General features: G+C 45.1%; 1 protein-coding gene across 5 annotated transcripts in view; it reads right to left on the reverse strand.

Moving 5' to 3' along the window:
- Positions 1-24,347, reverse strand: part of OSBPL3 (oxysterol binding protein like 3) — a 135,110-nt gene that overhangs the window by 75,234 nt on the left and 35,529 nt on the right. For 4 of the 5 annotated variants that reach the window (XM_072650959.1, XM_072650956.1, XM_072650957.1 and 1 more), the window contains exon 3: positions 3,489-3,730. The exons of the other annotated variant lie outside the window; for it this stretch is intronic. In XM_072650959.1, coding sequence (XP_072507060.1) covers positions 3,489-3,581 — 93 coding nt within the window. In that variant the 5' untranslated portion in view covers positions 3,582-3,730. The remainder of the gene's footprint in view (positions 1-3,488; positions 3,731-24,347) is intronic. 5 annotated transcript variants of the gene reach the window in all.

Below are 24,347 nucleotides of genomic sequence, written 5' to 3' on the forward strand. Positions count from 1 at the left end.
TCTGTAACTCACTTGCCTTCAAGATGACCTTGGGTAGTTTCCAACACTGCCCATGCTTGCCCCCTCTGACAATCCTCGCCAAGAATCGTCTGTAAGCGGAGCTGTCAGGACAGTGCTCACATAATGGTTCTCTTTAATTCCTCATAATGGATAAGTTCATTATTTCTGCAGCATTCAACATGCCAGGTGTTCAGTGTAGACTTAGAATGTGACAAAACAGAGAAAAGGACAGACATCTAGCTTTCTCTTTCGCATCACTAATCCCCATCCTAGTCCTACAGATCAGGCATCACTCACTTGTCTATCCAAGGTCTTATCTTTAGGAAGGGAGAGTATTCATCTTTACTCTGGAGCCCTTAACCCTGCTCCAAGAAAGCCATTCCAGAGTTAGTCATCTTTATTTAGCCTCTTGTTTCTTGGAGAGTTCTAGAAAGGAGGGCTCAGGAGACACAGAAAAGATAAGCAAAACCTAGAATGAGTCACTCTTCACTGATTTTTTTTAGAAGCATTTCCCCTGCCCACTTTAGTTTAGACACTGGGATCTGAGCACATCCTAAAAATTCCATCTTCTATGTGGACATTTTCCACATTCCAAGGACATCCACACTGGCAGGAAATCGTCCTATTCAAGGGGCAAACCCACTACTCCAATTCAATTCAAGAGCACTAGATTTGGGGCCAAAGCATGCGAGGGCCAATGCCAGCCCTGCCCCTTGTACTCCATGCCAGCTCAGCCCTGGACTCACCAGATTAGTTCTCCCCCATGACCCCATCAGTCTTCTCCACCCTGGAGATGGCCCCAGCCCTGCAGATGCTGCTTCCTCTTTTTCCTCCTCCTCTTCCTCCAACTGATGAGATCCTCCTAGAGTCTCCACTGAAGGAAGCATCCACCCAGCCATGCTCACTTCTAAAGGCTGCCTTTCCACCCTGCCCAGCTTGTGGCAGAGCCTCCTATGGGCTGTCTTACCCGCTCTCCCCCATTAGAATGTAAGCTCCTTTAAGGCGGGGATGTCTGCTCTTCCCATTTCAGTGGTTAGCACAGAGCCTGATGCATGACAGGTATTTAATAAATGCTTCACCCAACTATTTCTCTACCTATTTGGGAGACTTTAAGAAATCAATAAATAAGATATATTTATTAAGCACCTACTGTGTACCAGGAGATGGGGATGCAAAAACAAGGAAACGATCCCTGTTTGCAAGAATCTGGCAGTCTACCAGAGGAGACAAGTATGTTATATGCTGTGTTAAGTTATGCTATGCTGTACCACGCTATGAACTGTGGGTCTATAAACCTACCCCCAAAGTCTTGCCCTCTGGGTGAACACTGGCAGAGCGAGCACTCATCTGTCCTAGCCTTGAAAAGCCAGGGTCTGCAACATATCACGATAAGGCTTAAGAGGAGAGATTTAGTCACAGATGTCAGGAAAATTTCAAAAAAGCAATTAGCTAAATTAGTCACCTCCCCATCTGGCAGTGGGAAGCTTCCAGCAGTGGCTGGGCTGGGCAGCCCCAACCTCTCCCAAGGCATTGGCAGTCCCTAAAGGGTTATCTGGGGGTGGGTGCTGGCAGTTTGGGGAATCCCTGAAGCCAAGAGCAGGACCGAAAGGCTCCCCAACACACAGGACTAAAAACAGCAAACTCAGACGTGGCTATGGGTAGGACTGGCCAAAGCCCCCAGGGGTTGGTTGTCTTTTCCTTTGTTTGTTGTTTTTAAAGTTGGGTCCCTTTTAGTGGGGAATTCCCTAAGAGGAAAAAAGCTTCTTCTGACTATACACACAATACATCTGAAAACAGGGTTGGCTTCCAAGCAATCTACTCCTTGTGTGGAGCCGCAGAGCTCTGGGTCCACACAGCTGGGTGAGGAAGAGGCATAGCACGTGAAGGCTTGCTAAGCGCTTTACACATAGTATGTCATTTGAGGCTCAGACCAACCCTCCGATTATCCCTGTTTATAAGGAAATCAGAGAGGTTAAGTCAGCAGCTAGTAAGCGGTGGGCGCAGGATTCGAACCTAGGTGATGCTGACTCTGATAGCAGCACAACCTCACACCAGGTGATGGGGGGCGCTCAGCTCGGAGTTCGTCAGTGCAGAAGAACATGTCACCTTCCGTCTCTTGCCGTACTTAATCATTTCACCTAACACAATTCTTTGCCTCAGAGTAAAAAAAAAAAAGCAGGGCACCCCGTGTGTTTTGTTCCTAATGGGCACAGATTGTACCTGGATTGGGAACACCACTGCTCTGCCCGACAAGGAAGGGAGGGATCAACGGCAGAGGCTGAGGAGGTGAACCAGGGGCCTTCCCCTGAGCATAGGAGGTCCCTGAGGGCTGAGAGAAGCCAACACTGGCTCAGCCTGAAAATGGCCCTTTGTATTACAATAATACAGATGGACCCTGGGGTCTGTGCCACTAAAGGCAGCTTGTGGCTTGGGTCAGTATCAGAGATGTGGAGCTAGGAGCATCCAATCAACCTTCTCATTTTACAGAGGAGGAAACTGAGGCCCAGGAGGAGAAAACAGTGGTGAGGGGGAAGGAGAAGAAGTCTCAGGAGAATAGGTGATGGTGGAAAGAAGTGAAAGGGTTAAGGAGGTGAATGGAGGTGATAGGAGGTGAGGTGGCAAAGAGGTGATAAGGAGACAAGAAGGTGATGGCAGGGGGAAGAAGGAGGAGCAGAGAGAAGAGAATGGTAGTTATGGGGGAAAGCTGTGTATGAGAAAGATCTGCTGGATTCTCTCTGCTGGAAATCTATGAAAAGATGGATGAACAGGACAGGAGAGAAGTGATGGGGAGGAAGGAAGGTGGTAAGGAGGGAGGGGAGCTGGTAGGAAGAAGAAGGAGGGGGAAAGTAGTATTGGAGAGAAAGAGGAAGAGGGGTATAATAGGAAACCAGAGGAGGTGATACAGTGGCTGCACTGCCAGCTGATGCCAAAGCACCCTCGCGCACAGCTGATTGCAACCCTCTATGCACCGATGACTGTGTGCTCTCCCCACCTCACTGTTCAGTTAGAAGAGAAAGGCAGTGATGAAAATGGATTGTAACACACCCCCATTTCAAACCAGATGCTGCAGGCTGGAACCCACCAGGAAAAAAAAGGGAGAAATGTCCAGGAGAATCTGGCACTGCCCTGGAAGATTGGCACTGGTTCTCTGGACACTTGGTGTCTCTTCTTTTTTCCTCTCTTTTCCTAGCTTTTGCCCACCAATGGGTAAAGAGACATGAGAGGGACTGAGATACAAATCCCAACATCAGCTTCCTGCTATTCAAGACCTTGCAAAGAAGCATGGCCCATAAGGAGGTCTGTGGATTATGGAGGAATTTAATCTGCCCTCAACTGATTGAGAGTTGACTGAAAGGAACAGAATCGAACATAGAGAACTAGATCTACCTGCTAGGTGCATCCCTCAGCCGCCAAAACTATGGTAGGGAGAGAGTGATGGGGGTTGGGCCAGGGTGAGTGAATCTTTAAGTGGCTTGGTTAACCTTTACCTGTCGACTCCCCTGCTTGGAGGAGCAGCTGCTGGTGCTCCTAGAAGGGGAAACCAACTTCTGGGGCAGCCCCAGGCCTTTTTCATCATTCATGATGAAGCAGCTGGCCACTGGATCTCCAGACAATCCTGACAGCAGTGGCCGACCCTGGAGTCTAGGGGTGCAAAAGCACCAAACAGGCAGGGAGGTCCCTTCTCAGCCAGTGCATTTTAGTGGCATGGTCTGGGTCCGAGAGAAGCCTCCTGAAACAAAAGGAAAAGCCATATGGATCAGACTCATACTCTCGCCTCTTCATACACATGGGCTGTCCACACTGAAGCCACTGGTCAATAGACAATCAGCGTTTATTAGGGCCTTCTACGACCAGGCATTGTGCTAAGCTCTAGAGACACAAAAAGAGGCAAAAGACAGTCTCTGTCCTCAACGAGCTTACAATCAAAGGTTAGCCAGGCATTTCAGAGCCAGTCCATCTGCCACACTCTGTCCTGCTAGTCTGGTCCACGAGAGGAAACAATTCATTCTTCATAGTCTTGCTAGGAATTGGGGGTGGGGGGAAGGTCTAGGAAGGAAGGAAGGAATTTATTAAGAGGATTTATTTAACACTTACTATATGCCAGGAATTGTGCTAAGTACTTCACAAATATTACTTAATCCTAACAACAATCCTGAGGAGATTGAGGAAACTGAGGCAGGCAGAGGTTAAGTGACTTGTCCAAGGTCTCACACCTACTCAGTGTCTGAGGTTGGTTCTTAACACAGTTCACCACTGCACCGCCTAGCTACCTAGGCGTCTAAAGAAGTTTTTTGAGCATGACTGAGACACGGTCAGACATGTACTTTAGGAAGATTATTTTGGCAGAGGTATAAAGGATGGATCTGAGAAGACAGCATAGAAGCTGAGAGCCCATGAGGAGAACACTGCAGTAGTCTAGGTAAAAAGGGATGGCCACAGCATTAGCCATCGAAACCAAGAGAAGAAGATGGAAACAAGAGACATTGTGCCAAGTGAATTCACAAGATGAAAACTGGCTGGATGTGGGGAAAGACCAAGAAGGAAGAGATGGGAAATTCTGAGCTTGGGAATCTAAGAACTAGAAGGAAGAGGGTGCCAGCTTTGGGGCCATGACAGTGAAATCTCATTCGAACATACTGAACATAAAAGACCAAAGGGAAAGAGTTAGAGGCATTGAAAAGAGAGAGCTCATCACTCAATTCAGCAAACATTTACAAAGTGGCTACTGTGTTCCAGGCTCTGTGCGTGCCATCAAGGGTACAAAGGAAAAAAAAACAAAAAACAGCACCAGCTCTGGAGGATCTTATGCTCTACTGTGGAACTAATGATGTACACAAACAGGAAGTCTAAAGCATATGAGCATATCTACAAATGCATCTAGATACATCTGAAAACATATAGAGGTGTGTGTGTATGTGTGTGTGTGTGTGTGTGTGTGTGTATGAGAAAGTGAGTGAGTGAGAGAGAGAGAGAGAGAGAGATAAAGAGACTGATTTTTTGCTATTCTGATTACAGAAGATAGGATCATTTATTTATTTATTCACATATGGCTTCAGGGAAACTTAGAGTCACTCTACCCACTCCTCCCCTCCTTAGAGGATTGTGGCCCACAGGATGGGCATTGCAAACATAAGACATAATGCTTGCCAATCTCCTACTTGTATAAGAGGAAACTGAGGATCAGAGAGGGGAAATGACCTTTTCAAGGTCCCCAGGTAGTAAATGTCATGGCTCTCTAGAATTCACAGCCAGAGTATTGTTATGCCAGAGTTCTTTCAACTTCCCAACATTCAAGGATCAAGTGATGGAATGTGGGACATTTAATCTGGAAAAGAGAAGCCCTGAGCAAGAGGAGGGGAATTTTTGAACTGTCTCTGCAGTCACTGGAGAGGTGGCCCTAAAGGCTGCCTCTTACTCAATCAGCTTGGCCTTGGAGAGCAGAGCTGAACCACAGGAATAGCAAACATTCAGAAAGTTTGTAGCCTGATGGTCCAATTTGTGAAAGTGAAAAAGATGCAGACTTGGGCATGACATCAGGTTGGGGTGGGGAGGTGGGGAGAAGTAACAACGAAAACACTCCAATGGCAGAACAGGCTGCTGGGGACAGTAGTGGACTCCCCCTCATTGAAGTCTGCACTCACAGGCTTGACTGAATGATAAAAAGACAGGGTTGGCCTAGATGATCTCCAAGGTCTATTCCAGATTCAGTTCAACACACCTATCTACAAAACACCTTCTATCTATAAAACACCATTATTCTAGGTCCTGGGGTTCTACAGACAAAAATGGAATCATTCCAGGCCCCAAGGACCTTTCATTCTACTAGAAGGAGAAATAAACACAAAATAGAGAGAGAAAAAGTAACTTCAAAGGAGAATGAGTGTGCCTGAAGGAAAGAGGAGGAGGCAGGGAATCCAGAGTCCTTACGGTAGGAGGGGGCCCCTGCAGCATACTTTGAAGGAAGCTGGGCATTCAGTTAGTGGGAGGCAAGGCTGTGATCCATAATGAAATTCACAGATGAATGAATCTCTCTGATACACTCAAAGATGTTAATTGGAGAAGGACCGCACAAATTGGAAACCATCAGGTGCAGGGGACTCAATTACCTCTTTTGAAGAGGCAGATTGTTCCCAAACTGCTGAGCTAAATGGCCTATCAAGCTGCTGGTCTGTATATGAGTAAATATTCTCAGTCCTTCCCTATTGCTTGTCAATTCAGAGTTCTTAAAATGAGAAGATTAAAACTATAAATAGTAGGGAGAGGATGCAGACAAACTGAAAAATCTCTATAATTAAAATGAGCACACCTGCAGCGTTGCAGAAATAGATTCCCAGCTTAGTGCACCACACACACACACACACGCACACACACACACACACACACACCTCTCTCTCTCTCTCCCTCTCTCTCCCTCTCTCTCCCTCTCCTTCTCTCTCTCTCTCTCTCTCTCTCTCTCTCTCTCTCTCTCTCTCTCTCCTCTCTCTCATCTCAGCATCAATCATCCATTCACAGTACATGGGGTAGAGGAAGTAGGAATGCAGCCAGATTGTAATCAAGTTAAAAATAGCTTCAAGCTGGTCCCAGAGAAGAGACAGAGGAAGCCACCTACCCCTAACCATCTCACTGACACTCTTTCTCTTTCTCGATGTTGAGGTCCATGGGTCTACATCACTCCACACAATGTTGATTGGATTTTTTTCCTATATGTTGATTGGTTTTCTTGATTTTTTTCTCTCCTTCCTCTTTTCTTTTCTTAAAAAATTCTTGTTTTTAAGGGATGGCTCACTTGGGGGGGAGGAGCCAGGGGGAAAAAATCCAGGTGATACAATAAAAAATCCATTTTTCAAAAGGTTGAAATGACTCCATGGGGGTGGGTCTTTAGGAAACACCAAAATGGCTTGTTTAATAACAGGTCTGCCTGCTGTTATTGGAGGAAATGAGTAAAACTGACAAGAAGGCCAAATGATAAAATAAGAATGCGGGCAGGTTCTACCATGGTAACCAAACCTGGCTCATCCATTAAGGGCTCCAGACTCCAGTTTTCATTTTGGGTACCTGGGTTCTGACTGAGGAAAGGAAGGGGTCACTGAGAGTTGAGAAGTAATAAAAAAGAGAAACAAAGGAAGAGAACTGGGGGCAATGAGGTAAGGCTTTGATCACCTTCTGGACATTCAGCAGAAGCATGAGATTGTAGAGAGAATGCTTAATTTGGGGTCAGGAAGACCTGGGTTCAGATCCTGCCCCTTGACTTGCCCCAGTATGTAACTCACTAATCACACTACTTTACCTGAGACTTGGCTTTCCTCATCTACCGAACAGAGACAATAAAACCCACAGGATCCAATCATTCCAGCAAACAATTTGGAATTGTGTTTAAAAAAGAGACTAAAATGTCCTAAGTCTTTTGATGCAGAAATCCTCCTACTAGACAAATATCCCAAGTAAGTCAAAGACAAAATGAAAGCCCCATATAGGCCAAAATATTTATAGTAGCACTTCTTGTGGCAGTGAACTCAATGACTATGGACTAGGGAATATAGATGGATGTAATGGAATGCTACTTTGAATAGAAACCATAGAAAATCATAGGAAGACTTCCATGAACTGATGCAGAGGGAAGTCAGCAGATCCAAGAAAACAGTATATACAACATTAACAGCAATGTAAATGGGAAGAAAAAAATTCTCAGAAACAGAATACTGTCTAATTATAATGGCCAGAACTGTCCTAGAGAAGAATTGAGAAAGTGAAGCCCCCCACCCTATTTCCATGGGGGGAGGGGCATGGCATGGAGGACAGACGGTGGGTGTGTAACACTGTATGTATTCTTAGGGGCAGCCCATGTGCTGATTGGTTTTGCTGAACTGTTTTCCCCCCTCATCACAGGATCAGAGGATCATAGAGGCAGAGTTGTCCAAACACCTCTGGGGTGGTCATAGTGAAGGCAACCCAGTCTCCTGGCAAAATAGGTGGTAGGTATAGGCAAGAAGTAGTTACCAGGCTGCAGCCAGAGATTCTGGCCACAAAGGAACTAAATGGAGGACATGTTATTTTAGAAGGCTTCTTGTGGTTAAAAGTAAAGAGCAAGAACATGGTTTAGTGATGGCCCTGATACAAGAGGACAGAGGATCAGGGCTGGCTTGGGCCATCTACTTCCACCTACCCAAAATCTTTGAGGTGAATCAGGTTAAAACACATTTTAAGGGAAGCCTGGAGAGGGAGCAGAAGTTCCCCCCTGCTGCCTGCAGACAGAACATTCCTCTTTTTCAACCTCCCATCCCCAACAAATAGCCCTTCATTATAGCTACCTTTGGTTGCATACCGAAAATTTCTGAAACACTAACATGACCAGAATAGTCTTACTTCTGGGTGGCAGATCACTCACTGGGTAACAAACATGTATTATCCCTCTGTGGTGTGGTGGAAAGAAACTGGATTCACTGGGCACATAATAGGTGGTTAATAGATGTTGATTGATATCTCAACTCATTTTAGCTCTCTGAGCCTCAGTTTCCCCATCTGTAAATGAGAGAGTTAGAGAAAATGGTCTCAAGTTCCCTCAAATGTGTGGTCCAGTGGTTACAGCACTGGTTTTGGAGTTGGAGGAACTGGGCTCCCATTCTAACTGCCACTGAGAGAAGAGAAGCAGGTTACTTGACTTCAGTTTCCTCATCTTTCCAATGAAGGGACTGGACTTCTGATAAACTGTGGCTGTTTATGTCTTATATCTTATGACTGACATTTATGTAGCATTCTAAAGATGACAAGACTCTTTTCCTTTATTCTCTCTCACTTAAGCCTCATTGCAACTGGTCCTGGGATAGAGTAGAAATCCGGAAGGGTACTCTTGACCCCATTTTGCAGATGAAGAAATCACAGATCGGCATGGAGAAGCGACTTGCCAGTGGTCACAGAGCTTAGTAAGTGCCATAGGCAGAATTAGAACCCAGGTCTCTCCACCTGCAAATGCAGTGCTTTGTCAATCAGAGTCCATGAGGCTCCATTGACTCTCTGTCTTTTTCTTTAAATGTGATATGTCATTATTGTCTACTCAAAGAAGTGGCTTAATATTAATTAGCAAATTTGCCATAGTAGCAAACTTCAGAGACACTTATTAGCTCATTAGGCTCAGGGGTATACAATCATTGACTTCTCTGCTGGATTTTGCTAGCAAAGCAGCCTTGCTTCTAAACTTGGGCTGGAACTCACATGCAGACCAGATGGTGTCTTTATTTTCTGACTAATCTGCAATTTCCTAGGAAGTCTGATCACTATCGTTTATTATGAAATAACAACAGTTTTTATTTTAAGGGGTTTTCATTTTGGGATTTGTAGACCTTTAAAAAAAAACAGAAAAGTCTCTCTAAGTCTTGGATCATATCCTTCTTGTGGAAAAACAGAACCACAGATCATTCTGCCCTAGGCTGGGAGCTTAACCACCATGTTCTCATAGGATCTAAATGAGGGATTTCTGTTTTTCTCCTTGGGTATCCCAAAAGACTTGGTTCAGGTCTGAAATTGTCTGGAAATGGGCTCTTCTCAAGTCCTTCTAGACCGCTATTTACTCTGTGACTGGCTTGCCAAGCAGCCATTATAATCTTTAGGGTTATTCAGGGTATCTGCAAATTAGATGGAACCAAAGAGACCATGTGATCTACCCCACACCTTTCCAAGATTCCCCTCTATAGCCCCCCAAAGCAACTGGCATCCAGGCAGTTGAAGACTCCCCCATTCCTCTTCTGAAACAAACTTGTAGACCTGTCTTTTTCTCCTGTTTGGAAACTTAAACATATCTCTACTTCCGCTACAGAATAATTTCTCCTAATTTGTCATGATTCCTCAAAATCACGATAACTGACATCTCTTCCATGGAACAATGTCCTTAAGCTCATAGTTCCAGCCCTAACCTGGGCACATGAAATAAACGCGTGAGCTAGCTAAGTCACAGGTTTGATCCCAAGGCTGACCAATCAATCTGCTTCCTTCATTTTTTCAGTCCTGATCCTTTGCCTTACAGAGCTGGTTTCTGAGGAGGGTGTGTATGTATGTGTGTATGTGCGTGCCTGTGCAGGGGGATAGGGACAAGACAAGGGGCTGGAATGAAAAGATCAATGGAAAATTCATGGCCCTCCTGGAAAAGTAGGAAAATGCTTCTTGGGAGGGGCTGTGTCTCAGGGAGTGAATGCTAATCATCCCTCATGTCCCATGAAATTGGACATCCAGTATGACCAACCTGACTCTGGCTTACTACATCTACAATCTCAGTGTGCTCTTCACACACACAATGGGGCATTTAGTTAGTTTAACCACCTCACTTTACAGAAGAAAAAATTGGGGGGCCCAACACGATTGTCTGGTTTTATGAGCAAATGCAAAGAGCCCTGGTTCTGGAGTCAGCAAACCTGGGTTCAAATCTTGCCTCTCACTTACTAGCTGTATGACCCTCAGCCAGTCATTTAACACATCTTAGAGGTTGGCCTTTAGGGCTAACCAGAGGTTCCTTCCAGCTCTAAACCTTAGTTCCTATGACTTAGAGCAAGTCCTGTCCAGCCTGACACCAAAGACCTCGTAAGCGAGTCATCCATGGTCACACAGTAGCAAAAAGCAGAAATGGAACTTGAATTCAGGTCCTCAGGCTCCAAATGCAGCGTCACATCATGCAATCGTTCAACAGGCATTTATTAAATGAGTACTACGAGTTAGACACATGATATAAAAAACAGAAACAAAAACTTCTTGCTCCCAAGGGGCAAACACTGGGGGAAAGCATGTAACCATAGAAATCAACAGAATTCATCGTCAACTCCAATACAAAGTAATTTCAGAAATGGAGGGCACTAATGAGAGTGAGCAGGATAGTCAGGAGAGACCTGGGGTGGGGGGAGGTGGCATTCCACCATGAAAGCAAGAATTCAGCAGAAGATACTGAGGCATGGAGAGGTTGAGTGACTTACCTCAAGTCACAAAGAGAGTTGCCCAAGTGGGTCTCTGAACCCAGGACTTCTGATGTCTGAGAACATTCAGGGCTCATCCCCTCAAGCCCACAAATTTTCAAGAGGCTAAGAAGACAGAATAATTCTTGTTGTCCTCTGGAGTTTTCTGTTGACCTTAAGATCCAAAACCTTCTGGATCATCCAGTAGCTCAGTTTCTGGAGGCATTAAAAATGAGGTCAAGCTAGGATGCCTCAGGAGAAGCCACCGCTCCGAGGATGCCAACAGCAAGGTGAATTGAGTCGGCTCGGTTTGGAAATGTGCAGTTTTGAGACAGCCTTTAAATGCATTGTTTGGTTTCCCCAAAAGAACCACATCCCTTCTAACCCATTCATCTTTACCTGAAAAGGAGCCAAGTGAGTCACAAGAAGCTAGGTATGTGAGAACTAGGTTTCGTTTAATAAAACTCACTAAAATGATTTCTCAGGGGCAGCGACACCACAAATGTCTCTACCTTGGAAAATGAGCATGGGCTTTCAGAGGAAGAGTTTTATCAGTTCAAATGGAACAAAGGATTTCAGAGAGATCACAGGTGTACCCACCTCTCACTGCCCAGAAATTCTATTCAATCCAACAAGCATTTATTAAGCACCTGTTTGGTATGCAGTACTGTGTTCCAAGCTGGGGACACAAAGACAAAAGAAAAAGTCATCTCAACCCTTGTAGAATTTACATGATAATGGGCTGACCTCTGCATCAAAGGAAGGTACTTCGTATACCAATATATTCGTATGCACTTTTTGGGTGCTGCAGAACTAGAAACAAAAGGACTGCTCATCAAGCAGGGAAGTGGATGAAACACATGTGGTCTGAAAGAATGTGATAGAATATCATGGCACAGAAAAAATGGACAACTAAGAGGCACTCAAAGAAACGGGAAGACATGGACAGAAAGATGGACAAGGAAGTAAGCAGGAACCAGAAGCAGCATGCATGACAACAATGATGTTGACAACAAAGAAAAGAAGGATTAAATGAAACTGAATGCTGTATAAGTACAAAGACAGAACCAGGCCTCGGAGACGAGTGAGAACAGAGGTATTGTAGGGGTGGGATGCCCTTCAATATGGTCAATGTCAATTCCCTTTGTTACAAGGCAAGGCTGGCTGGTGTTGAGATGGCAAGAGGAATATATTCAGAAAAGACTAAGAAACTTCCCTTCCTTGTTTGTCTTAATTATTTATGTTGACTACCCAGTCCTCCCCAACAAAATATACGCAAATATTTGGTTTTATCTTCTAAAACAATGTGCAATAAAAAAACTGCCAGTGGTGACATGAATGAATGAATGACTAAAAGCCATTAAGAAAGCTAAAACCAAAAAGAGCATCAGGGAAGAGGCTTCCCATAGGAGGTGGTCCCTGGGATGAACTTGAAGGAGGCTAAGGATTCGGAAGAGCCAGAGAGGAAACAATACATCTTCACCAGCAGCACCAATCACATTGTGGGGTATGGGGGCACAACATTTTAAATGAATCTCTGCTAATTTAAGAGAGCATTAGCCGCAGGGTGGATTTCTGACTTACTGGTGGATCGGGTTTACTTTGTCAATTTAGGAGGAGGGAGGGAGAGCATGAGGAAGCCCTAGTAACAGCAGAATGAACACTGGCTCTGGATTTGGAGGCTGTCGGTTCAAATCTTGTCTCTGACAATAGCAAGTTTCTTAAATCTCTTTGAGCCTCAGTTTCCTCATTGATAAAATGAGGGGGTTGAACTCGATGGCCTCTAGGGTTGCTTTCAGTTCTAAATCTGTGATCCTATGAGCCTCTGAAGATTTATGCCTTGTTTTTATCCCAGAAAATGGCTGGGGAAAGGGAATACAGAAGGGAAAAGACAGTTTGTTGTTCAGTAGTACAGTCATGTCCAACTTTCCATTAACCTCATTTGGGGTTTTCTTGGCAGAGATCCTGGAGTGGCTTGCCATTTCCTTCTCCAGCTCATTTTACAGATGAGGAAACTGAGGCAAACTGGGTTAAATGACTTGCCCGGGGTCTCACAGCTAGGAAGTGACTGAGGGCAGATTTGAACTCGGGAACCTGAGTCTTCCTGACTCCAGGCCTGGCACTCTGTGCACTGTACATTACATTGGATTGATTTTCACACATGTGCAAACCCTGTTGAGCTTCATTCTTGCCATACCCCTTTCTTTATCCATCCCTCACAGCGCTTTCACTTCCTCTTCTCACTCAGGCCAGAGAACGACGTGCAGTGAACTTGTCAAATCGGGGATGACGACAATTGTGGTCCTGTCTGTGGTTCACCAGACCCAGGGAGGCTGATGCTCTGGAGGGAGCATCCCACGTATAGACAAGGAGACAAGCAGCTGAGTTACCTGCCCAGGGTCACATGGCTAGCACATTGTCAAAGGCAGGATTTTTACTGAGGTCTTCTGTGTCACTTCTGAACTATTCCAACTATACTCTGGGGTCCTCCTTCTCTTCCTCTTCTTCCTCTCTATCCATGGAGCCCTGGACTCTCATAGTTAAGCCTTTACCCTTATCCTACCAGGATCCAAACTACCACACCACTTCTCTACCCAATCATGTGCTAAGTTCTCAGGGTACAAGGAAATTCAATTCAATTCAGTAAACATCAATCAAGCACCTCTATGTGATGAAAATGAGAAAAGCAAGTCACTTCTAGAGGGGCACCTTCCCCTTCCCCTTAGCCTGGACTGTCTCTCCTGACCTCACACAAAATCCTAGCAATCTTTCATCAGCCAGCACAATGCTCACGTCCCTCCAGAAAGCCTTTCCCAGAAAAGCCTGGCCCTGAATGGCTGTTTTGAAATCTCCAGTCTCACTGCAATGTGAATGGCCTACCCCATCTAGGGCCTGTTGGAGTCCAACAGCTGGTCCTTAGTAACCCTGCTTCTTTCTCCAATAATTCCAGTTTGCAATTAGTCTCCCAAAGGAAAAGAAAAGGAAGTGAATGAGGGGAGAGAAAACCCAAGCCCACACTCAGCACCACCCCTGCCTTTCTGAGAAGGACTCGAGGATATGGCAGCAGCCCAAACTACCACGCCTTCAGGTTTCCTCTTAGGCCCCCATACTGCCTCATTTTTTATTAAGCCTTAATCACTGAACAGGCCCTGCCTCAGTCAAATAGAGACCTATCAAACACTTGTCAAACATTTGAAAAGGCCAAAGTCTCCCACTGCATCCAGGGCTACCTCCAGTTGTCCTGATCCACATCTGGCCACTGGACCCAGATAGCTCCCAAGGAGAAAGTGAGGTTGATGACTTTGCACAACCCTGCCTCACTTAAATCCATTTCACTTGCAAGTCCTGGTATCACCTCTCTGATGTCATATCCTCTTCCAATAACCTCTGGCCCCTCACTGTTTCTGCCGGCTCTGAGTCCCCAGCCGCCAAAAGGGCCACTTCATTTCTTACCCCTCTTTCCCTACCAGACCTCAAGTTGTGGCTGAAACATTTACTGAGCCTGTCTCTGTGGCTGGCGTCACAAACTTTTGGCAGTAAACACACCAGAATTCTGAGGAAACAGGCAGGAAAGCAGCCCCCACGAGGATTTTCTCCATTTCACCCCCTCCCCCTTCCAACAAGAGACTGAATGGAAATCGTTGACCCTGGGAATCCTGCCAGTAGGGCTGGCCAATCACAATGTCCCTGGTTATGGGTAGCGACGCCTGGGAATGGATGGAAGTGATGGTGGCTGACATTTACTTAGCTGTGAAGGTTTACAAAGCACCTTAAAGACCTTATCTCATTTGATCCCCACAATAACGGAGGATAGAGAGGGGTAAGGGGTAAACCTGGGATTTTGTCAGTACAGAAAATTCCTTCTACCTGTGTACTTTGACACCTCTTTTCTGTAACTTATGCTTAGGTGCCTGGAGCCCAGAGAGGTTAAATGACTTCTCCTGGGTCTCACAGTTCATCAGTCAGTCAACTGGCATTTATGAAGCACCTACTGTGTACCTGGCACTGTGCTAAGCACTGAGGATACAAAGAAAGGGCAAAAAATAAAAAGTCCTGGGACAGGATTCAAACCCAGGTCTTCCTGGGAGTACAACACTCTATCTACTGTACCCCTGGCTGCCTCTAACACAACAACCCTGTCGGGGTTATGACTGTAGAATATAATAGCAATGATACCTCACACCCCTCCTGTAGAACATAACCTTGGGAACAGGGGTTGGATTTTTTTTAATATCCTTACTGCCTCACACAGTGCCTGGCACATAGTAGGTACTTAATAAAGGCCTGTTGTATTGAACCAAATTCCCATTTTGCAGATGAGGAAACTGAAATTGAATGAGATCAAAGTGGTCACTGAGATAGTATAAACCAGAGACATGATTGAAATTGGGTCACTCCTGGCTGAGCTGGGACCCAAAACCATTCCCATTAGATGGTGCCAACCCTTTCACAGTAGGCTCGCTACTTACCCATTGGTATCACTTTCTTTTTTGAAAATCTTATTCTAAAGAACAGTTAAAAAAAAAGAAACAACTTCATTACCAAAAAAGACTCCTCCTCCTCTTCCTCCCCTTCCCAGAGAGGTATCCTTTGTAAAAGATTCTAAAAAGAGGTGAGGGTGGAGGGAGAGGAAAAAGCTGTTGAGGAAACCAGCCAACACACCCGTATGTGGCTAATGATAAATGCACCACTCCACCTCCCGAGACCCCCACCTCTGCAAAGAAGGGAGGGAGAAATATTTCCTCAACTCTTCTTCAGGGCTCATAGCTGCCTTTAAAATGAGATAGATTTAAGAATCATCAGAAGACTTGGCTAGGACAGTCCCTGTTCCAAGGCTAGCACTGAGGGTGTCTCCACCTTGCTTTGGGAGATAGGCACACTTTGCTCCAACAATAATCCAAGAATGCAGTCTTCAGGGTTTGACAGAACAGGATTATCCTGGTAAACAAGTACAAGGCAATTATAAGCCACATGAGCTTCTATAAAACTGTAAAAAACAAAAAGTCATTGTCCATTAAGTGGGGAAGCGCTAACACCAAAGGTATTATGTGAGTGCAATGGAATGTTACCCATTCCGTAACAGATGATGGACATGAGGAAGTCAGAGACACAGGGGAAGATTTGTATGAACAGATGCTGAGGAAGCAGTGCCCAATAACAACAAATAGAATGGCTATAGTAATAGGTATAGGGCAGCTAGGTGGTACAGTGTTAGAGCACCCAGCCTGGAGTCAGGAAGACCTGAGTTCAAATCTAGCCTCAGACACTTACTAGCTATATGACCTTGGGTAAGTCACTTAACCCTGTCTGCCTCAGTTTCCTCATCTGTAAAATTAGCTGGAGAAGGAAATGGCAATCCACTCTAGTATCTTTGCCAAGAAAACCCAAATGGAGTCACAGAGAATCAAATATGTCTGAAACAACTGAAAAACAACAGTAATGGGAATGAGAAACCCTGAAAGATGTCAGAATTCAGATCACAGGCCATGACTAATATTGGTCCTCCAGAACAGATAACTCTATTGGGCACACATTCCCTCCTCTTTGTTGAGAGGTGGTAGACCATGGGTATGGACTGCTGCATACATCACACCGACTACTGTTGTTCTTAATTACAAAGGAGGCTCTGGGGGATAGGCTGGTATCAAGAAGTAATATTTTCTATGAAATATCACCAATAAAACACTTTTCCTAAACACCAACACAGGTAGAAGACTTTGCCTACCACCCCCCAAACTGCCCAACATCCTCTGATTGAGACAACAACAGTGGCAAGGTAATGTGTAGACCACAGGGGAACCTGGTTTGACACCACAGACTAAACCATTCTTTGACCTTTCAAAGCTAAATATTTAAATATTTAAAACGTGGAAGATGTGCCCTCCTGAGCCCTCAGGAAGGTCAGACAAATGTTGTTACCGTTAGCCTGACTGTCACTAACTCAGCCCACAGATTTTTGAGTGTGGCTTTTCTCAGCAAGACCCAGGGTGCAGACACCTGTGTTCACCCCATGATCTCATCAACCTGCCATGAAGGAATAGGGAGAAACAGAGCAGAGCTCCATTAAATCGGCTCAATAATGCTTTTCTCTTCTGAGGGACTGGGCTCTCAAGCCCAATGTACCATGTGTTCTTTCATTTTATTATCCTCAAGCATCATTTTTATTGAATAAAAGCTGATGAGCAACAAAGAGGGAATGGCCTTGGGGGCAGGAAGACCTGGGAACAGGGTCTGCCTCTGACCCCTCCTGGCTGTGAGACCCTGGACAACATCATTTATCATATCAGTATCCTCAGGGAACAAAGATTATAAAGCTCTCCTGGATTAGGAGCTGAAGAATCAAAGGTTAAATTCCAGCTCTGCCATTTAATACCTGTGTGAATTCAGGTAGCCACAACTTCCCTGGGCCTCAGTTTCCTCATTTGCCATTAAAAAGGCCTGAACTGTTATGGTTCAGTCATTTTCAGGCCTGTCTCACTCTCCTTTACGCCATTTGGGGTTTTCTTGACAAAGATACTGAAGTGGATTGCCATTTCTAGATGGTGATGTTGGGTGACTCAGAGTCTTCATTTTACAGATGAGGAAACTGAGGCAAACAGGTTAAGTGACTTATTGAGGGTCACATAGGAAATGTCTGAGACTGGATTTGAACTCAGGAAGATGAGTCTTCCTAACTCCAGGTCTGGTGTTCTATCTAGGTGACCTCTAAGCTGCCTTTCAACTGGAAAGCTACCGTGTCAAATACAAGACAAGCTGCCAGTCTATATCAACAAAGGACAATTTCACATTAGGTGCTCCCTATTTGGATATAGTTTTTGGACACTCCCCCCACCCAAACACACACAAAGGTAACAGTTTGTGGCAATCAGCAATCCAATTGCCTTTACATTTCATTTCACACCTGTCTTTAAATGATTTCTGAGCAAAGCCTCCACTGCAGTGCAGAGCAGGGCAAGGAGCCCTGGGCTGGCAGGCATGGGACACGGGCTTGAGTCCTAGCTCCATCCCTTATCCCTGGTGTGATCTTCTGCAAAGGAGGAGCCTGTATCCTCATCTGAAAAACAAGGGGTTTCAACTAGAGCACCTCGAAAGTCCCTCCTGGCTCCCATGGTCCCCTCGAGAACACAAGACTGGGATGAACTCTGGGCTTATAGTTCATTTTAGCACTTATTTCATTTGAAGGTCACTCTTCCCTATGGAATTCACTCCCTGGTGAAGCCCACTAGACTTCTCAATCCCATTGCCTTCCTCTGGCTTTTAAAATAAAGTTTCCTGGCCAGTTGTACACTGCAGAGGTAAATGACCAAGCTTGGCCTTGAAGGGGATAAATGAGAAGTCACCTCCCCTGATCCTTTTGCAACGTGGGGGATCCCATGTTTACTATAAGGGTTTGGATAGTGTTGAGTGTGAGGGGAGATGGGTGAGAGAGACAATAAATACTTGTTCACTGAAAACATAAAATCTAATCCAATGTGGATGATCACCGGGTGGGATACTGTATATAACACTGAAGGGTTTTTTTTAATACATTTTTAAAAAAATTTTCCAGGAACTTTTCTTCCCTTTGTTAATACTTCACTATAAGTGCTGGTTGGGGTGAGGGAGAATACAGTTGGAACCTGGTGTTATAAAAACAAAACATATCAATAAAAACATACTTTAAATTTTAAAAAAAAAAAGGCACACTGCCTCACAGGCAGGCTTTCTTTATAACTAAATGTTTGATCAGAAACTTAACACTAGACAACAGAACATCCACCTGAAGTTCCTCACTAAGTACGTACTGAGCAATGGCTTCCTTTCACTGAATCAAGCTCCCAGGAAGCTGCCTGGGCCCTTCCTCTCATACCCGATTCACCAGACCACAGGGAACATGCTCCCCATTTCCAGTTATGCCTCACTGGATAGAGCTCTTTCCAGATTGCTTTGTCTTCCAAATACCAGTAGGTCTCAACTGCATTATAAAATTCCGGCTTTTTTCTATTTTGGTTATGCGGTAGCCTAAAGAGGAAACACCTGGATGGGAAGCTTGGTGACAAATCGAGTGAGTCTAGACCAGGGAGTGAGTGCTGTGGGATCCTGGCTACAACTCTTGGAAGTCATGAGCACAGCAGGCAAGGAACCACTGGGAAAGATGGGCCAGCCCAAGGTCTTCCTCTCCCCTCCCCCACCCACTCTGCTAGAAACAGGCAAGGGGGAGCAGCTGGAAGAGGCTTTTTTAGAAGCAGACTTGAGACAATGTTGGAAGTCTCCATCAACACCCCCAAGGAAGTGCAATCCTTGAAAGACTGAAGCTTTCTAACAAAAAAAACTGAAGATGAAGTAGACGGTGATGCTGATTGACTCGGAGCCCAAACAGGACAAGACGACAAGACACAGGGAAAGAAAGTTGTGGATGGTAGACTGAGCTTGGGGCCACAGAGCTCTCCCAGCGCTTCCGGTGTGGGTTCCTTCCGTAGACATGGACAACCCCTTCAGACCTCAGCATGTGGTCTCTGAGAGAGCTTCCAGGCTAGAAACCACACCAAGCTGGGAAGGACAGTAATAGGGAGTGCCTCATTATCACGTCAAAGTTGGCAAAGCTTCTTCCCTTTCATATGGAAATGGATTAAGTTTAGAGAATTTTCTTCCCCCTTCATGAATAATAAACAAAAGGGTGAGTTCAGACACAGAAAGACCAGGGAGAACTGAAATGAACAGCAAGCAGAACCAGGAGAACACCACACCTGCAAATCCAACAAGAAAGCAAGGAATCAGCCTGCGGAACTGTAATAGAAAACCTCAGGCTGGGAGACACCTGGGGAAGAAACACCTTTCACTCCCTCCTGGTAGAAAGGTGGAGGCTCGGGCTTTGGATGTGATGGCTGTTGGATGTGATGGCTGTGTTGGTTGGCTTTGAGTAAATGTAGTTCTTTGCTACCAGGAGGGGTTCTGTTGGAGTACAGGGAAGATTAGGGGGACACGACTGTGGATAAAGTCTCCCTGTGCTGAGTGAGGCTGGTCCTCAGACAAAAGACATGGAGCCACCACTGGACCCACACTCAAAGTCACTTGTGAGCCACATGTAGAAGGGGGGGATGTCAGAAGTGCTTTATGAGAAGTGATGTAAGAATTCTGTGAGTGTCAGGAAATAAGCTGAGTATCAAGGGTTCATCAGAGCTTAGCTCTAAAGCCTGAAGGAAACTCAGATGTCATCTAGTCCAACATCTGCCTTTTACAATGAGGAAACTGAGGCTTAGGGAAATACTATGATTTTCCCAGGGAGTTCGTTCTGGAGATGGAGGACAACCTGTATGTGCAGATACAGAGATGGGACATGGAATGGCATTTCCAGGGAACATGGGAAATAAGCGAATCTGACAGGAATGGAGAGTTCCTGAAGTAGAATAATATTTACAATTAGAAAGTGTAGAGTTGGGAGGATGAATTAAAAGTGCTTTAAATGGCAGGTTGAGAAGTTTGTATTTGATCCTAGAGATAATAATAGGGAGCCAATGAATATTTGTGAAGGAATGAATATCTTAGAACTGAGACATTAGACCTCAAATTCAGGTTATGGTTTACCATAAACTCAATTTCCATCCTGGTATGTAGAAGACACGTATGAGAGAAAACATCTTGAAAGCTTGTGGTATTTGGGGTTTTCTAGATGGAGGGGGGATTGTGAAAGGGCAGAATGAGAACAGGAATTATGTGAATTATGTGAATCTGGGCAGATGAACAAAATGTCAACCCTTTCACACAAAACAAACCTCCACAAGGCTGTGAATTTTAAAGCTTTGCATGGTGGGACAAAAGGCAATTTTTGAATCTCCCAATAAGGAATGAAATAGGAGGAGGAAGGTTGATAGGAGGAACATGTTGGAAAGGTCTACTTAAAACACTCATAAGATCAATCTGAAAATATCAAAACTAAATACTCCTACACACACACCCCCAGGGAAGCAAGACAGCTCAAAGGGTATACTTAGAAAATGGATAGTTTGATTTAATGCCACAAGCATCTTTTTGGTTGGCCACTGTGTTAGGCACTGGGGATCCAAAAATTGAAACTGTGCCAGCCCTCAAGAAGCTTATATTCTCAAAACACAAAAATAATCAAAGGAAGAAGGACAAAGACAGCCAGTCAGGAATCCAAGCCCCAGATGGTGGCCAAGTGCTCAGTGTCTTCATGGGCTTCATTAGTCATCTAGGACACAAATAGATGGTGGGAGGACTCTTCCTCATTCATGAAGGATGGGGAGGATCCAACTCAGAGCTGAATCACGTGGGCAGTACTGACAAGTCTTCGGAGGCCTCCTGCAGGCCACTGCTCTTGGATGTGGTGGGCAACACCAGCTTAGGGAGCTGAGAGTTTATCAACAAGCCCTGAGGTGTCTCATTAAGAGCGTTTCATGATGACTAAGGGGACTAAAGGCCAAAGACGGGGTGGGATCTTAAAATAACCACTGAGCCTTGAGTTGAGCTGTCTGCCCATCTCCAAGGCTCAAACTATATTTAGAGGTGCACAGTTAAGAGTGAGTCAGCTAAAGAAACCCAACTGGGTGGGTAGGGAAGCTCACTGGGCTACCTCAACATTCACCTTTGGGGGCCCAACCAATAGAGAGAGAAGCTCACTGGGAAAGGACTGAGGATGTTTAGGCTGGAGGAGAGAAGGCTAAGGCAAGGCAAGCCCCTTTCAGTGCCCTAGGAAACTCGACAGCATTCTAAGTTGCTGAGTACTTCAGGTGTGTGCTGGTAAAGGGAGGGGCCTCATGGGGAGTTCCCTCCATGACTGAAACTCAGGTTGGGTCCCAAGAAGCAAAGCAAGGATTAGCCTTGAAGTACCTACTGGTGACAAAATATTCACCCGTCATCTTAGACTAGGTAAGTTCAGAAAGGTTTATCCTTTCAAAGGGTGGCCAACAGAGGAGGAGGGGTGAGGAGGCCAGCAATTCATAAGGCTCTGCCACTTACTAGCTGTGTGACCTTGGGCAAGTCACTTCATTTAGGGCCTCAGTTTCTCCATCTGTAAAATGGGGGGCTGGTCTTAATAATCTCAAAGTTTCCTTTTATCTCTAAAGCAAAGATCCTACTAAGGTATGGAGGGGGTTGCATTTTCTATCAGTGAGTAGAGTGAAATCATTGATCATCATGGTACACACATTGGGGGAGGGTGTGAGGTAACATTTTCAATGTAGATCAGCATGGACTGTGCAATTTACAAACATAGAGGGTGGCTTGGGACACTCAGAGCTATGATACTGGTTGGTATATGGCAAGTCAAGTCAACAAGCTTCTACTACATTCTGGGAACTGGTGCTAAGCAACGGGGATATCAGTAAGCAAAAAGAAAGACAATCTCAGCCCTCTAGCAATTTTAATAGGGGAAGACAAGACAGCAAAGGGAACTATGGGGAGGATACAGGGAAAGGGGGGTGGGGTGGAGAAAGTATCAGTGAAGGGGAAAGAGCTGAGGAGGTGGAAGGAAGGAGGCGTGAGCATGACTGGCTTAACTACATTCTCAAAATGTAGGCTGCAGGAGGTTCCGGAGGGGGCTTCAGGGACAGAGGCATCTTTCGGGGTGTATACACAGCCATGATTGTTAGGTCTTTTTAAGCTGGGAAGCAATCTAGTGACCCCTAAGGTCTACTTTGTTCTAGCCTCGTTAGCTTTAGGGAGTTGATTTTAAATGAATTTCTGAGTTCAATCACAATCACTCTCAGTTGGGAAAATTCCTCAGAAGGGTTTCTTCACCTCTTATTTAGATCTACCTCCAGCTAACCACTGGAAACATCTGGCAATAAGGTCCCTATTTTACTATACTGTTTGTGAATAGACAGGCATTGAGAGAAGCTGGAGAATAAGCCAACCTTCTCTTAGTCTTTCCCCAGCCAACCTCCTCTTCTCTGAGATGTCTTTAGAGCCAATGATCCTCCTCCATAGCTCTCAACACAGCACCGTGGCTGGCACATAGTAATCTCGTACTCGATGCCAGCTGCCTGACTGTTAGGGTCTGCCATGACTGCTAGAGCTTCTCAAAGCCAGACTCCCAGTATCTCCTTCTGAGATATTTCTCCCTTTTATACAAATTGCTTAGGGCACAATCAGTCATGTCTCTCACACAGTGACTGACTCAAGGAGGTGAGCAGGCTCTCTTCACATCTGGTTCTGATGGTTTGACTCAATCAAAAAGTATTCCTTCCTAACAAAGGTATTGACTATGAAGTGGATGGGGTAATCAGTGGAGTCCAACTCTTAATCAGAAGCAGGATTCCACCCCAGGTCTTCCAGACTCTGAGGCTGCTGCCTATGCACTGTCCGGCTAGACGCTTAACATTTGGTGAATGCATGAATCAAGCCCACCAGCTACTGCATATGAAACTTGAAGCTCTGGGTTCAAACCTGGGCTCTGAGACTTTCTACCTGAGTGACCTTGGGAGAATCACTTTCCTTCCATCAATGACCTAATTTCTTCTGTAAATGAGGTAATCTGACCATTCTTGTAACAACATTCTAAGACCTAACCTCAGATACAGTGTGCAAGCATATTGTGTGGAGATCAAGGTAGTTACACAACAGATTTGAAATAAGGTTTGAGGAAGATAACCTTAATATAAATATAACCACAGGGTGAGTCCTAAGGAACACCCTGGGGATACTAAGGGCACCAATAAGCCAAAAGCAAACAACTCCAAAAATGCCACATTGCCTTAGAATGGCCAGGGCAGCCTAATCCAGAGCCACAGATTGTCAGCCACAGATTGTCATCTATCAATCAATAACCAACTGATACATGTTTATAATGTATTGACCTGTGTCAGGCACAGAAGCTGAGGATACAGCTACATTCTACAGTTTCATTTTACGAGTCAAATCAATGCAGCAGAAAGAGACAACAACTTTGGAGCCAGAGGAGCTGGATTCGAATCCTGGGTCTGCCAGTGCCTAACACAGTGGCCAACCAAAAAGATGCTTGTGGCATTAAATCAAACTATCCATTTTCTAAGTATACCCTTTGAGCTGTCTTGCTTCCCTGGGGGTGTAGGAGTATTTAGTTTTGATATTTTCAGATTGATCTTATGAGTGTTTTAAGTAGACCTTTTTTTTAGTTATCAATGGGAAAGTTGGACTAGGTGGCCTCTGAGTAAGGACCCCATGATCTACTACTTTTGAGTAGACCTACTCTTCCCTCCCATCTAATGGAAGAGGAAAGCAATCCAGTAGGGATTGGATGAAAAAAAGTGAATCCCTAAGAAGAGCTCAAGGGCTGTTTAGCGAAATGCAGACTGGCTCCCCAGGAGTACAGATACCCTAGCTGGTGGAGGGCAGTTGTGATTAGGCACAGTGGGCCTCCCTTGGACATTCCTGGAAGCCTTCTTTTTGAGATGACTGTTAGTGAACTTTGAGAGAAGCCAGGTGGAAGATCCTTGG

The sequence above is a fragment of the Notamacropus eugenii genome, chromosome 3 (assembly GCF_028372415.1).
Source record: "Notamacropus eugenii isolate mMacEug1 chromosome 3, mMacEug1.pri_v2, whole genome shotgun sequence".
Taxonomy (NCBI): Eukaryota; Metazoa; Chordata; class Mammalia; order Diprotodontia; family Macropodidae; genus Notamacropus; species Notamacropus eugenii.